Consider the following 14,336-nt stretch of genomic DNA (forward strand, 5'->3'; position numbering starts at 1 on the left):
TGTAAAGGTGAAAACACGGTGACCCTCCTGTCGGAAGTACGAGTGCCTTGCTCCTAATCAGATTTACGTCCCCGCATGAGTATTAAAAGATTTACTGAAGTTAATCAGACAGAATTTTTAAAGAAATCTGCCATTGTTGATTGCTATAGCTTTTTGATACGAGCTAATGTGATACCAAGTCCACTGCACATTTCTTATAAACATTTAAATGAACGAATAGACAATACGATATGGCAAGTTGGCATACTTTTTACAGCAGATGCTTCTCGATAACAGTGAAAAATACCTAAGCAAATATTATTTTATTGCACACATTCCACCAATCCGCCTCTCGTCCATTAGTATCTCTAGGAGCATTACACACTTTCTACGTACCACGGAAGGGACACTATTCGTAAATTCTGAAGGCCCCGTGTAATGAACCATCAATTGGGGAAATGCCGCTTCCCAAATTATGAAGTTTCTTAATGTCACTAGTCCCTTTATTGGGGGAGGTGATCGCCGGGCTAATTCCAAGGGCTGAAGTATCGGCCCCCCGAACTGCACCTTGAAAGCTCGGACAATTTAGAAATGGTCCCATTTGGCGCACTAGTGGACGCCGGCTGTGGTCCAAAAAACGAGCCAGAGCCGTGAGTTCATAAACAAACAGAAATATATTCTAAAACACGGCAAATCAAAGAACACACAAATATGCACTCTCGGCAATCGTCGGATACAATATGTCACCCCACAAACAACGGGCTGCAAAATAAATTCAGATACATTCACAGCAAGGGACAAAAACAACAATACGCGCTACAATGCAATCACATGGATCAAACAACCAAAGCACTTAAAGACTAAAGAGTTCGTAAACCTATTCAGTCCAAAGTTCTTGGAACAAAGTTTGAATAATATTCTTCCACGAATCACTAACTCAAAGTCCAGCACTGTAGTCGATCCGCTGCCCCCGAAGTTTCTCTTCCAGGAAACTTTGTTTGTTCAAATGTTCACACTCAAAGCACCAAAGTTATTCGCCGAAAACATGCCGGCTTCTCACGCGCTGTGGTTGCAAGACGCGTCTTCGCTCTCTGGCGGTAGACACATACATTTCTCCTGCTTGTTGCACAAGCCTTCATTCTTCAGGTGGAAACCCTCTTCCTCACCTGCTTTGTCACTGACGACAAAAGCCTGCGCCCAACGGCGAAACAGCTCGACACAAACTTGCGCTGAACTCCCTTCATCTCCTGCTTTGTCACTGAGGACAAAAGCCTTCGCCGACACGGCGGAAAGATCCTACGCACACTTGCGCTAAACTTCCTTCATCTCCTGCCTACGAACACTGGCGTAAACTGTCTTCGTCTCCTGTCACCACTTTCCGCTGCTCACTTAAGTACCTTTGCGCGAGTTTCTGAACTTTTCTAATCCTTTCGTCGGCGCGCTGCACAGCCGAGGCTGGGGAAAGGGCGAGCCTTTACGAGAACAATCCGCGACACGTGACGCAACTCTGCATCGCCACGCCAGTTTTCTTCGAGATTTTTCCAGCGATCTCTCGCCAGCCGATGCGAGAAGGTCGGTCGGAGTAGTGGCGCGTCCAAGGGAAAAGTCGGCGCACCCGAGGAGTTCTTTGATGTTTGTTTTCTTTCTTAACGCTGCCTTCAGAAAGCGACAATGTGGCGCCCGCTATCGTTGTCAACACCCAAATCCGGAGGCGTGCGCTTTCTCGAGCGCTCGTTTGTGACACTCAACTCCTTTACTGTAACCTAAGGTCACACTTAATTCCTATGTGGACTCCGAAACGGACTCCAAAATGTCCAGCTTCCTCTTATTGCCAAGTTTCATGTTAGTCAAGGTTACACGGGAAGAGAGCCTCTCTGCTTTGGCATTTGAGATCAGAAATGTCAGAATCCTGATATCTTTATTGGCGAGCGCTAAGAAAGAGCACACAACAGCAGCGTCCCTGAGTGCTAGCGCCTCATATCAAAGGCTTTTGGGGGAATGGGTTTCAGTTGAAGCAAATAAACACAGAAGTAGTCACTACAACAACAGAGGGATGAAGTGTGTAGCGTTTTTTCAGATGAACAAAACAATTTGAATGCAGTAGAACCATACGTCCAGCAAGTAAATAACCAACTCACAACACGTCATAAATACCACCTTCGAAAGTACTGCTTCACCTTCGCAATGCCCGCACCACACTTTCTGTGCGGTGAAGTTTACAGTACACATGCACCTCGGAGCAGTTTCTGAAAGCTGCCCAGACAAGCCGACTACTAACTGCCCTCAGCTATACAGAACACTTGGTGCTATTGTCGGAACACGTGGCCTACACGTCATCTGGACACCTTAGAAGCGACAGTTAAGAAAAGCTTAAAGCACCTGGAAACTTTCTGTTTGGCGTCGCAAAAGTCTGTTCCCAGATTTGGTGGTAAGTGTTTCCAAACTGCCACCAAATCTGATAAATTAGCCCCTTCAGCTGTGCCTTTCTATGAGGGCTCTGTGCCATCTGTTTCACATTCCACGAATGCCTGTGCCCACATCAGCCGTTTTAATGAACACAAATTACACACACCGCGAGATGCACAGGTCGCGGTGTGTTCTGTTGCTGTGCGCGCAGCTCTACAATTGAAAGATCGGACTCGATCGTTTCTCAGAAATGCGAAAACCACAAGCGACGACATGTTTCAGTACACGCTCAAGCAGAGAAGAATTTGTGCACCGCGTTTAAATACATTGGTCTCGTGGCCCCGAAGCAAGCAATATATCCTTAGCTGTGCGGGCCTTGTGGACTGCGCACAACGACGGGATTTTTCGGAAAACTGAATAGGGTCGCAGTAGTCGGTGCCCTCACTCCAACAGATCATGCTCCATCGTTTCTGAGAAATATGGCGCTCTCTCTGCCCAGTTCATCTTGCCACGTCAACCACGGACGAGGCCGGGGATGCTACAGCATTTGCCCTCGCTGCGGCCGCGCAAAACATGTCACTCAGACTCGTGTGAATATTGCCGCTTAATTTCACGTAAAGGAAACTGTTTGGACGAGGACGAAGAACCATGTGTAGTACAACGCAAGGTTCTCTTGAGCGTGACAAGATCGGTGGAGCTGCTGGGTACGACGACTCACGACTGACCCCATGCACAAAAGGCCACCCAGAAGCCAAAACACGAACCCTGTGCCCGGGAACACGCCACCTCACAGAGCAAAGCGCCTCCTACGAGGCCTACCACCAGAAATACCAAAACAGCTCAGGGCGACTATTACTGCCACTCCAGGCACCATAGAAACTCCTGCGTCGTCTACGCCGATCTATTGCACTGTTCAGAACTTGCTGATGCCTAGTAGCTTTCACGAAAAGCTGTTTGAGAATGTGGACGACTGGCTGAGCGAGTTCAAACATGTTGCAGCGACCAACTACTAGGACGAAGCTGCCAAACTCCGCAATGTCAACACCTTCCTAAAGGACGGCAGCCTAACGTGGTTCCTGAACAAAGGTGACGCCTTGACGTCCTGGAACGAGTTTCAATATCACCTCTTGGAGATCTACATAAGCCTCGACCACCGCGAACCTGCTGAACATGCATTGCACTCACGCATCCAGATACCTAATTAGACTGTCACCATGTACGTGTAGGACATGACGCGGCAATGCCGGAGAAAAATGCTGCGCTCTCTGGTGGGAAGCGTGAAGAAGCAGCTTCTTGCTGGTCTAGTGCAGTCCTCCGAAGAAAATAGCGGATTTTTTTTATTGAAGCCACTACTATTGAGAAGGTACTGCACGAACGGTATGCCTATTCGACCGGCAAGTGAATACTGCACCATTTCCCGACTTTTGTGAGCAAGGGCGTTGAATGGATTCGAGAAATCGTTCGTCTGTCATCCACGAAAAAATGGCCAAACTACGGGGTAAGGCAGCCGGAGGTAAGCTCCATCACCAGTATTATCCGGGACGACGTCCAGCAGGTGCTGCACAACCGTCATTGTCAACCGATGGCTAACAATTTATAACCACCTCCTGTGTCCAGTGATGTTGGGAACCGTACATATGCCGAAGTCCGGCGCACTTCCATGCCAGTCTCTTGCCCTGCAGTCCACATTCAGACAATGTCGCCAGTTGCAATTCAACCAGCACACGCTTGTTTGGACATCGAAGGTCGCCATGCTCTTATGCAGAAGTCCTCTCTCTGGTATCCATCGGATATAATACCCCTCTGCTACCATTGTGGTGAAGCCGGTCACATCTATTGGGAATGCCCGTACCGACAACTTGGACTGCAAGGTTTCTATATTGGTTCGCCTCGTCACACACTTCGTCAGAGGCCGAGAGAAATCGAGGACTACCTCACGCAGCAACGTCTTTCTCATGGCGTCAATCCTGGCTACCATCTCCGCCGTGACCATCAGCCATTGTGCCACATTTCGGTACCACAACACGGGAATGCTCCCCAAGCCCTCAGCGAGAAAACTGAAGGCAACGACCTTCGGGGCTGAGATCGCTTGGACTCGAAGTGCGGAAGGCCTCCCATCGACGCTTGAACGAAAGGCAGTAGACAATGAACTGACGTCTAAGTGCAGTGCTATAGAAACGCCCGATTCCACGTCTGAACGTAGTGACCGAGTCAATTTCAGTTTCAGTTTATTTTCAATATCTAGATACAGCGTACAGTAATGTTGTAGGCAGTGGACAAAAAGCCTCAAAAATGGGCTTTAAAACGTTCACTGTTCATAAAATTTTACAGACAGCAAGCTGTACGTAGCAAGCAATATAATGCAGTACAGGAGTGCGAGTAAATAAAAAACAATAAACAAAAAAATTCAATAATACACATTCACCTAATACAGTGTTTTTACGAAAGTGAAAAGTGTAGTCATTATACAGGGAGTGTTGAATGAAGTCAATAACCTAAATAAAGTAATACAGGCTAAGCATCACGAGCGAAATTCTGCCGCTAAAACAATCACTGAGAAAAAAGAAAGAAAAAAAGAAAAAAAATGACAGGAAACAGCAACAGTAAATACTTGAAGCACGAAAAGTGAAAGTCGAAATGACGCACACGGTAAAAAACTTGTTTATTTAAGAGACGTAGTCACTGTATGCACAAAATTTGTTCCCCATAACTAGTTCTACAACGCGAAATCTCCCACATTTCCCGATATCTGGTGTCACGTGTATGGACGTTAAGTCACAAGTAAGCGATGCTTCTAAGAGATTGGTATTTTTTTTCTAAATTCTGATTCATAGCATTGAATGAGTATATTTTCATATAGGTTTGGAAGCGAGACAAATTGCAACTCACAAAAAAGTAGTTTTTAATGACTATTGTGTAAAACATTTGCAATGTCTCAGATGGCTTTTTTGCATAAACTATACTTTTTTCATGTCAGAAGCAGTTGCAGTACCCCATACTAGGTAGCAGTAACTTAAAACTGAGATAAATAAATAGTTGTCAATGAGAAGCTTCAGAGTTTCGGGAAGTGAATAACGCCCCTAAGACAATAAGCCAGCTACTGGAGCTAATTTGACTGCCGTAGCTTCTATGTGAGGATCTCGTGACATGTGCTCTTCGAAAAGAACACCTAGACATTCAACTGTAAATAATAAATGAATATGTGAGTCATGAAACTTCAACACAACTTCGGAATCAATTTCACGAATCCTGGGTCTAAAAAGAACGGCTCGACAACCCAGTGCTCATATACGGTCTTCCGGTCAGCGCATGGGTAGACACAGGGGCAGATTATTCTATTATAAGCGGAAAATCGGCAACCAGCCTGAAGACAGTGGCTACAGTTTGGAATTGAATGCGTATTCGCACGACTGGAGGCCACGTAGTTAAACCATTATGTCCAGTGCCGCAAGAGTGAAAATACGCCAGTCAACATTTCTGGTCACCTGTCTTGTACTACGTGACTGTTCTCGTCACCCCGATATGGGCTTTCTTCGAGATAATGGCGCGATATTGAATCTCCGCAAGCGAATGGGGACTTTTTCGACGCAACGACGCAACGAGCGTGTGACATCACCTCCCCGAGCGACAGCTTTCGTAGAAGTCACTTGTGAAGATCTCAGAGACGGTGACGCGGTAACCGGGAACAACTTATTCTTTTTGTTGCTTCAAGGGGTGTGTGGCCAATCATTGTGCGTGTTCGTGATGGACGGTCGCAGGTACTCGTCATAAATTTCACGTTCGAGCCCCGACATATTTTCCTTGGAACCACCGTGACCTTTGGAGACCGTGTAGCGGACGTAACCATCGGAGTGCTTCGCATCTGGAGAAATGGTCATGGAGACATTTTTCTGGACCACAACCACGTAAATTCGAAGTTTTCGGACAAAAGGAAGGCCGTATTTCACATTCCTTTGAACGAATTTTGATCTCGCCTCACCTCTTCATCTATAGTTTCTCAAACACCTTTCACGAAGCACCTAATAATTAATGACGATGGCCGCGCATGCCGCGCATGCGCGTATTCAGTTGCGATGCTGAGAAATAAAATATCGCATGACAACAGGCAGCCAGACTACCACAGTGCTGTCTTTGCCGGCGACAACAACTCTCGAAAGCACAAAAGTCTCGCAGCAAAGACATCTGAGGTGCTCAGGTCAGAAGCCTTATTTTCCGACAAATATTTTATGATGTGTCGTGTCTTACACCATTTCACACCAGTTTTTTATTCTGCTGGGGCTCTGGTACCCTCCACCGTCTTGAGCAAAGGAAAGCTTCGTTGAAGCTGACGGTTCGTACAGGAAACGTTTTATCCCGAACTATTTTGTTGTAACATCAACATCCCACATTTATATGCAACAGCACTTGAGACAATGCCTGTGGCTACCAAAACCTAAGCACGTGAAATTTTAATCTCACAAAATGAGCACTTTTCAAACTTCATGACAGAAAGGCCTCTAAGACGTAAGTCTTCTTTGGCTCAGGAATGTGCCCCTAGCATTTTTTTTCAACGGCACGCCATTTCTCGATTTGTCATTTTTGCGACGATAACCAGGACAGTTTTATGACGAACATACGTTGTTGTTGTTGTTGTTTTCATATTGTCATGAATGCTTCTACACGGATGTTCTTACTCATTCCTTATACACCCGTTTGTTATCCTGCGCAACAATAGCCACAAGCGTTCTACCACGACATCTACACAAATCAACACAAACATCGGTGTTTAACTGTGCTTCCTCCTTTCCACAAATGTCATTTTGGCTTTCTAGAACGCAACCAGATTGTCTGTGAGCGATTATAGTGTTACGTTAAGCTTAAAGCATATGAACCCAAGATTCATTTTAAACACTAATGCGCACACCTAAACTGCAGCTGGACAAACGTGTACGTATTCACTCGTCTTCATTTATGCTGCACCAAACACTGCGAGAGTTGTCTGAAAAAAAATTTAACTCTAGTGCATACTCCCACAGCTCCACAAGGCCAGCTTTAAGAAAAAAAAATAACAGCATATTTACAGAGTGCATGATGATGAGTGGGGTGAAGCTTCGGAGGGTTTTATCGCTACAGCGTGAATTGTTCCGTCTACTGGCCGCGTCCATCCGTCTGTCTGTCTGTGTGGCTATCCGTCCAGTCATATGTATGTTTGTATGTATGTATGTATGTATGTATGTATGTATGTATGTATGTATGTATGTATGTATGTATGTATGTATGTATGTATGTATGTATGTATGTATGTATGTATGTATGTATGTATGTTCATCCGTCCATTCGTCCATCCAGTGAGCACTCCAAGTACACTCACCTCACATCTTTTCATTACATATACATCATATACAAGTACCGCTATCCAGTGGACATTTCAAGAACTATACGAGAGGTGCCTATCTACTACATGCTTGGAGGTCACCCGACTTACGGCTTAAGGCACTTCGCCACTACGATACAAACTAATTGACCACTCACACGTGCTACCTAAGGAACGCCTCCAACTTCAACGCACTTCCTCTCTCTCGGCGACACCGCTGCGGGAACGCCTTGTGGGTCGCCGTTGCTTACTGTTTCAGCCATTTTGAAACTAACAGCTTAAAAATTACTGACGCGTGCCTTTATACTCGCGATATGCTGCTGTTGTCTGACCATGTGCAGTGAAGAACTCAGCAATACATTGCGTACTGAGCGCATACACTGCATACACCACTCACTGAAGATACCCACACACCGACACAGTGGCCGCAGAAGCTACACGACGCTGCGCCAAAAAACGGTAGCCATCTCGCCAACCAGCAATGGACCATCCAGCAGACCCTCGAAGCCGCCGCATGGGTCCCTGTCAGTCCCTACGTGACAGGCACCCGTTAAGCGCTAAGCGAATTCTGCAGCGCAAGAAAAAAAATTGCGGCATACCCAAAGAGTGAATAATGATGAGGGGGAGAAGTGTCCATCAATCCGTTCATCTGTCTTTCTCTTTGTTCTTCCATCCGTTCATCCATCCATCCATCCGTCCATCTGTCTGTCTGTGTGTGTCTGTCTATTTGTTTGTCTGTTCGTCCGTGTGTCTGTCTTTTGTCGGTCTCGCGACGAGCACGAGCCCCGAGGGCCTCCACTTCAATTCGTCTATGCCCCGCCAACGATCTGCAACGTACGGTGACCATCCAGGAAATAGAGAGAGGCCCTCCTTTTTAGCGAACCCAGGTACAACCCACGCAGCAGCCAATCGGAGAGTAGCAGTAGAGCGCCATCTAAAATATTCTCACCCAACTGCAGTTTGTGTGTACGTCTATCAGATAGCACCGTCTATTATAGTGTTCGAGAGATACTGCCTTCCTTTCATCTTGTCTTGCCTTCTCTTGGTTACGCTTGACGCAGGACAAGGTTAGACTAAGAGAAGCGTCCCCCCTAAAATGAAGTTTTTACGATAAGTAGGGCCACACAGAAGCCGTGTAGCAATACAAAACGACGCCTTGTAAACGTTAGTTAAATCATTTTTCCAATGTAACTTCTTTCTAAATGTCTGCTCTTCAAAAGTAATAGCCGTCCAATGTTATTCTTTTTGGTAATCCCTAATCTGTAATGCTGTTTAAGTATTTATACCTCTAGGTAAAAGAAATTGGCGTTGTAGATTATGAACGTCTTGAGAATGTAGTTTTAATGCAAGCTACAGTTACTGCTGTGTGAGTAGCAAGATTGTATGCGCAAAATCAGCTTGCATGAACAAAAGTTTCCTCTTCGTAGAGCACCCTGTTCATTCACGTATCTGCCATACGCAGGGTCGAGGCACGTGCCAGGCGCACTTCAACATCGTGTAAGGCGATGCCGGCTCCCAAAAAGCAGTCATGTGAAGGCACAGGTAACAACAAGAATGCCGACGAGGAGTCCATGAGGACTTCCCAAGAAAGCAGCCCAGAAAATTCTGCCCTCACCCAGACGGTAAACAGTTTATCGCAGCGCTTGCGGTGCTCGATTACTACTGGTGTCCTTCAGATTTCTCTAATATGCTTCGTGTTCAATCAAGCTTAGCACTGTAAGGTCGGAGGTATCGTCGAAGAACCCTCTCGCTAAGTCCTCGTCGGTGAATTGGCGCTCAGTTGGCCTACAGTTACCTGTTTGGTATTACATGTCACATTGTCAAGCATTGTTGTGACTGCGGTCGTTCCTTCGCTTATACTTGATACGCAGGCGCGTGAGTTGTCTGAGTTTTTCTGCGCTCAACGTAGATAGTAACGTCGAGGTTGGTATGTAGCAACGAAAAGAAAACAAAAAACTATATTCGTAAAGCTTGGTAGCGTAAAATTGACGAAGACAGGAAGGAACACGAAATACAGGACAGAGTTTTAATTTCTGTGTTCCTTCCTGTTAACGTCGATTTTGCGCTATCAAGATTTAAATTTGTGAACCAACTAGCGCGGCCACACATTCTTTCAGGAAGCGATATTTGTGGTTGGAACCATAATGTCATTCATTATTTACTTTTGTAGTGGTACCAAAGTTTTTTTTTCACTCGTTTTTTGGTTCACGGAAATCTTTAGCAATCCTAAAATATAGCGACCATGCAACATGAGCCGTAGTTCGTATTTTTTATTGCAATAGTAGCTCGTATCTCCAGCAGAAATTCCTAAAATATGCAGAAATGGCACAAAAAACAAAAACATTTGCAACCATAAATGTTTGCATAGACGAAAGCGGACTATCGTGCGCCTATCATGATGGTCATCGTGGAGAGGGGATTCTCGACACTAAAGATTGTTTCGCTAGAACAGCGTCAGAACCCACATTTGAAAGTACAATCGATGACATACTGCTTCTGGGATCATGCTCACTCCCTAGGTACAAAGCACTGAACCTGCAAAAAAAAATCGTAATTCGATAACGAGAAAACAAATAAACTTCCTGATAACTTTTCTTCACAGCGCTTTGGATGCTACTGAACCGAGGTGCATGCCTGCTTCTGTGCCAAAATATTGTACTTACTACACTGGTACTTCTCTCATTTCTATTGCTGCAAAAAATGGTACTTTCTTTGTAATATGACTTAAATAGTCGCGGGAAGCCGTAGGTAAAACACAATTACTGTTCCATTTGCAAACTTTTTCTTTCCATTTATTAGACCGCCCAAAATTTTCAGTACACCCATTTTCCAAAGTAAACATGGGCGGCCACAAACGCACTGTCTCGTTCTCAAACAAAAATACTCTTGAAATAGCACACTAAAATGTCCGCGGAACCATCGAAACTAATCTCTGATTCACATATTTAGATAATATAACTTATAAGCTCTTTAATGATGCGTGTGTGCAAAACTGAAATTAGCCGCAAGCTGGTGTACTACTTGCGAAGAAGCCCCAATGTGTAGAGTGGCCTTTGCTCCAACATCAAGATAAGTTGTCACCCTGAATGTAGTATGAGTTAGAATCTGCCTGCCTGCCTGCCTGCCTGCCTGCCTGCCTGCCTGCCTGCCTGCCTGCCTGCCTGCCTGCCTGCCTGCCTGCCTGCCTGCCTATCTGCCTGTCTGCCTGTCTGTCTCTGTCTGTCGATCCGTCCGTCCAACTGTCTGTCTGTCCATCCATTGATCCGTCCATCCATCCGTCCGTCCGTCCGTCTGTCTGTCTGTCTGTACGTCCTTTCGTCCATCTGTCTGTCTGTCTGTCTGTCTGTCTGTCTGTCTGTCCACTCGTCTGTCCACTCATCCGCATCTGCTAAGTCAGTCACTGAACTAGGCAGTCATGCACGAACTTGAAGGGTCATACCCACGGCTTTAGGAGCTTGGCTCCTAAAATGCTACCAACAGTTACGGAATATTTTTTTTCGTTCGAGAGCAGAAATGTAACAGAACACTATTTATTGGAACAAAACTAAAACCGAAACAAAAGCATTTCATTCTGACCTCCTGGTCAAAGTTTTCTTCGGTGCCGTTGGCTAGCATGGCGTCGGGCTTCGTGGCCGGGTTTCTTCCGTACACGAACAAGTATGATGTCATCTACATCTTTTCAAGCATGGCCATGTTGTATGTGAAGTCCATGTACCGAAGAGTAAAACCCCACCTCTTGTGCGCGGCGTCGATGTACATGACCAGCATTTCGACAATGGTTTTGTCTAGACGCTCGGTGAGGCCATTGGTCTGTGGATGGTATGTGATGGCCTGGCCGCTAGTTCCCCTGAGTCAGCTTGGCATAAAAGTCGTACTATTGTTGGTTATGAGGACCTCGGGAGCGCCATGACGCAGGACAATGTCCTCAACAAAATACATTTCATTTCATTTCATTTATTTACTCTCAATGCCGTCAGGCGTTACACAGAGAGGAGGGGTACAATATTAAACAATCAAGAGAAAAGACAACAGCGGGGTTGTTACAAAAAGTGATTGCTGACATTGGACCTGAAGTGCGCAGCGTCGCTGATGGAGACGATGGAGGCTGCCTGCCTGCTTCCTGCCTGTCTGCCTGTCTGTCTGTCTGTCTCTCTGTCTGTCGATCCGTCCACCTCTGCGCCACCTCTGCGGCGCAGCCTCTATTGGGGCACTTGTTTATGCGTAGTGGGTGAGATAGTCGATAGCTATGACGATCCATTTATTTCCGCCAGTCGATGTACCAAATTGTCACAGTAGGTCAATACTGACTAGTTGGAGCTGTCGGCGAGGTCATCCTATCGAATATAGGAAGGTTGCTGCTCTTGTTGGTGGTGTCTCGCCTCACTGACAGTCTCCACATGACCTTACGTAGCGAGCGACGTATGCTGCAAGGTGTCGTCAGTAGAGCTTTTTCGGTAGTCTAGCGAGTGGGTGGGAAACACCGACGAGTCCTGCCAATGGGTAGTTATGCAGTCCCCGGAGGACTGCTGTTCCCAAGGCTGAAGGCACACAAGAAGGTACTTGGCTCGAAACGGCGTGAAGCAAAAAAAAAAGTCAGGCCAGCGCGGAACGCGCAGCACATTCACAGCGATAATTGGAAGAGCTGCCTTTCAGAGCCTTTTTTAAACACTCTTTGAAGTGCTACAAGCACACTGCTGGGTACCCACTGTGTCATTAACAATCATATTTTCTTCTTCTTCTTCTCCTCTTCTCATGGCTCTTGCCCAATGCAGGAGATTGGCCGAGTGTTAGTTTTTTCAGTGTTTCTTCACACCACTTGTCGTATAACTAGGCATAGTTCACAGAACAAACACAATTACAGAATATTAGTTTTGAAATGTTTAAAAGAATGAATAATTTACCTCGATATTCTTTTATTCTGACCGATAAATTCTCTTATGGCGTAGTAAAAATTTCTGACTGTCTCCAGAGTAGAGGCGAAAAAAGAAAGATCAGCTGATCCGGATATTTAAAGACCGAAGTTTTGAAGAGGTGGTGTTATGAACTTTCTTCTCCATGACGTGCACCGGCGCCAAGACAGAAACTAATGACTGATTCCTCTTAAACGAAGAGATGTGCAGTAGGTAAGCATTCCTTATTATATCCTTCGTCATTTCTTGTAAAAGCGTGGTATCCTCCACACACTTGTTGGACATTTTGAGCAACTTTTTATGCAGGAGCAGGCCACGATGAAGAAATATGCGTGCTTGCTAGCTTGCTTAAAAACTCTTATTGCTGCAGAAATAGGAGCAAGTTTGAGAAGCTCAGAAAGGGCCGCCCGTCAAAATCACTAGGTGGGCTCCTCAGTACAGGATTCTATTGGCAACCACCACTACTCGGGCTTGGATGACCAAGGCCTTCTGGCTTGCCAGGTCGGAGCAGCCGAGCAGGGCCACCTCAGAGCCATCCTGGGTGGTGTGTTGTTTTAGGGCGAGGTTCGGTGTTGCTTGGCATGTCCATGCCACGTGTTAAATGTCAGGAGACGTCTTCGCACAGTGTGGGCATTTTCCTGTACCGGCAGGGTCAAAGTGTTTTAGCTCGGCGGGGCACACCTGCAGTGTATTGGTGTATAGGCGTAAGAGTGTGCACTCCTCAGTTTCTGTAAGGCCCTTACGGGGCTTAGGATAAATTACATGGCTGAATTGGTAGAATTAAGTAATTTCTCAAAAAGTGAAGGCCCCATTGGGTTCTATCTCTGTTTCGAAAAGGTCGAAAGGCAATGGCCGGAGACTGAGTGCACGGGCGGCGGCGTCAGCCGTTTTGTTGCCTTCGAGGCCTATGTGAGCAGGACCCCATATGATCCTACGGGACGCGGGGGCCCCGACGTAATTGCCACTTTGAAGAATGCGATGCGCGAGGTGAGGAATGCACCCCTGTTGAATGTTTCTGTATGCTCCTCTCGAGTCACTGATAATGACGCGTGAAGCCAGGTCTGTGGTGGCTAGCGTGATGGCGACTTATTCCGCAGTTATTATGTTTTGAGCTCTGAGCGTTAAACCATTCACCGCCATGTTTTGGTGGACGGCTGCTGCTGCGTACCACCCCCCCCTAGCCAGGGCCGTAGGCATCCACGTAAAAACTTCCGTGTTTGATCCCATAGTGGTGGGCCAGTGCCTCCGCCTGCGCAAGGCACCTGCTACTATTGTGCTCTCGTGCCATGTTAGTGGGAAAAGGGCGCGCGTGTAGGGCGTATCTCCAGACCTCTGGAATGCGTACGCGCTCTTCAGTCAATGTTGCGTGGTGTATGTGTAGCCGAGCTAATAGGCGGCGTCCCGACGTCGTTTGTGAAATTCTTGTGTGTTTATTGCTCAAGTGTGCCTGCCGAAGCTTAGCGAAACTATTTACCATTCCCCGGCCTATGAGGTGCTGGTTGGAAGTGGTTATCAGGAGATATAGAATACACTCTTGTATATTTTCCTGGAAATAACCTCCAGGGCGTTCTCGTAAATTTCGCGCAGGTTCTCGTCAAATTCGGAGCCGAGTAGAGTACTCGTCTGGTGACGAATGCATGTGCCAGTCGCAAGGCGTCTTTGCACCGCTACCCGCCGCATTTGTTGGA

General features: G+C 46.4%; 1 protein-coding gene across 1 annotated transcript in view; it reads left to right on the forward strand.

The window, feature by feature from the left end:
- The first annotated feature begins 9,206 nt into the window (after nucleotides 1-9,206).
- LOC119160292 (uncharacterized) overlaps nucleotides 9,207-14,336 on the forward strand; it is a 61,784-nt gene continuing 56,654 nt past the window's right edge. Inside the window, exon 1 of the mRNA XM_075890891.1 lies at nucleotides 9,207-9,360. Within this exon, the coding sequence (XP_075747006.1) occupies nucleotides 9,244-9,360 (117 nt within the window). The 5' untranslated portion in view covers nucleotides 9,207-9,243. The remainder of the gene's footprint in view (nucleotides 9,361-14,336) is intronic.

The sequence above is a fragment of the Rhipicephalus microplus genome, chromosome 3 (genome assembly GCF_043290135.1).
Source record: "Rhipicephalus microplus isolate Deutch F79 chromosome 3, USDA_Rmic, whole genome shotgun sequence".
Taxonomy (NCBI): domain Eukaryota; kingdom Metazoa; phylum Arthropoda; class Arachnida; order Ixodida; family Ixodidae; genus Rhipicephalus; species Rhipicephalus microplus.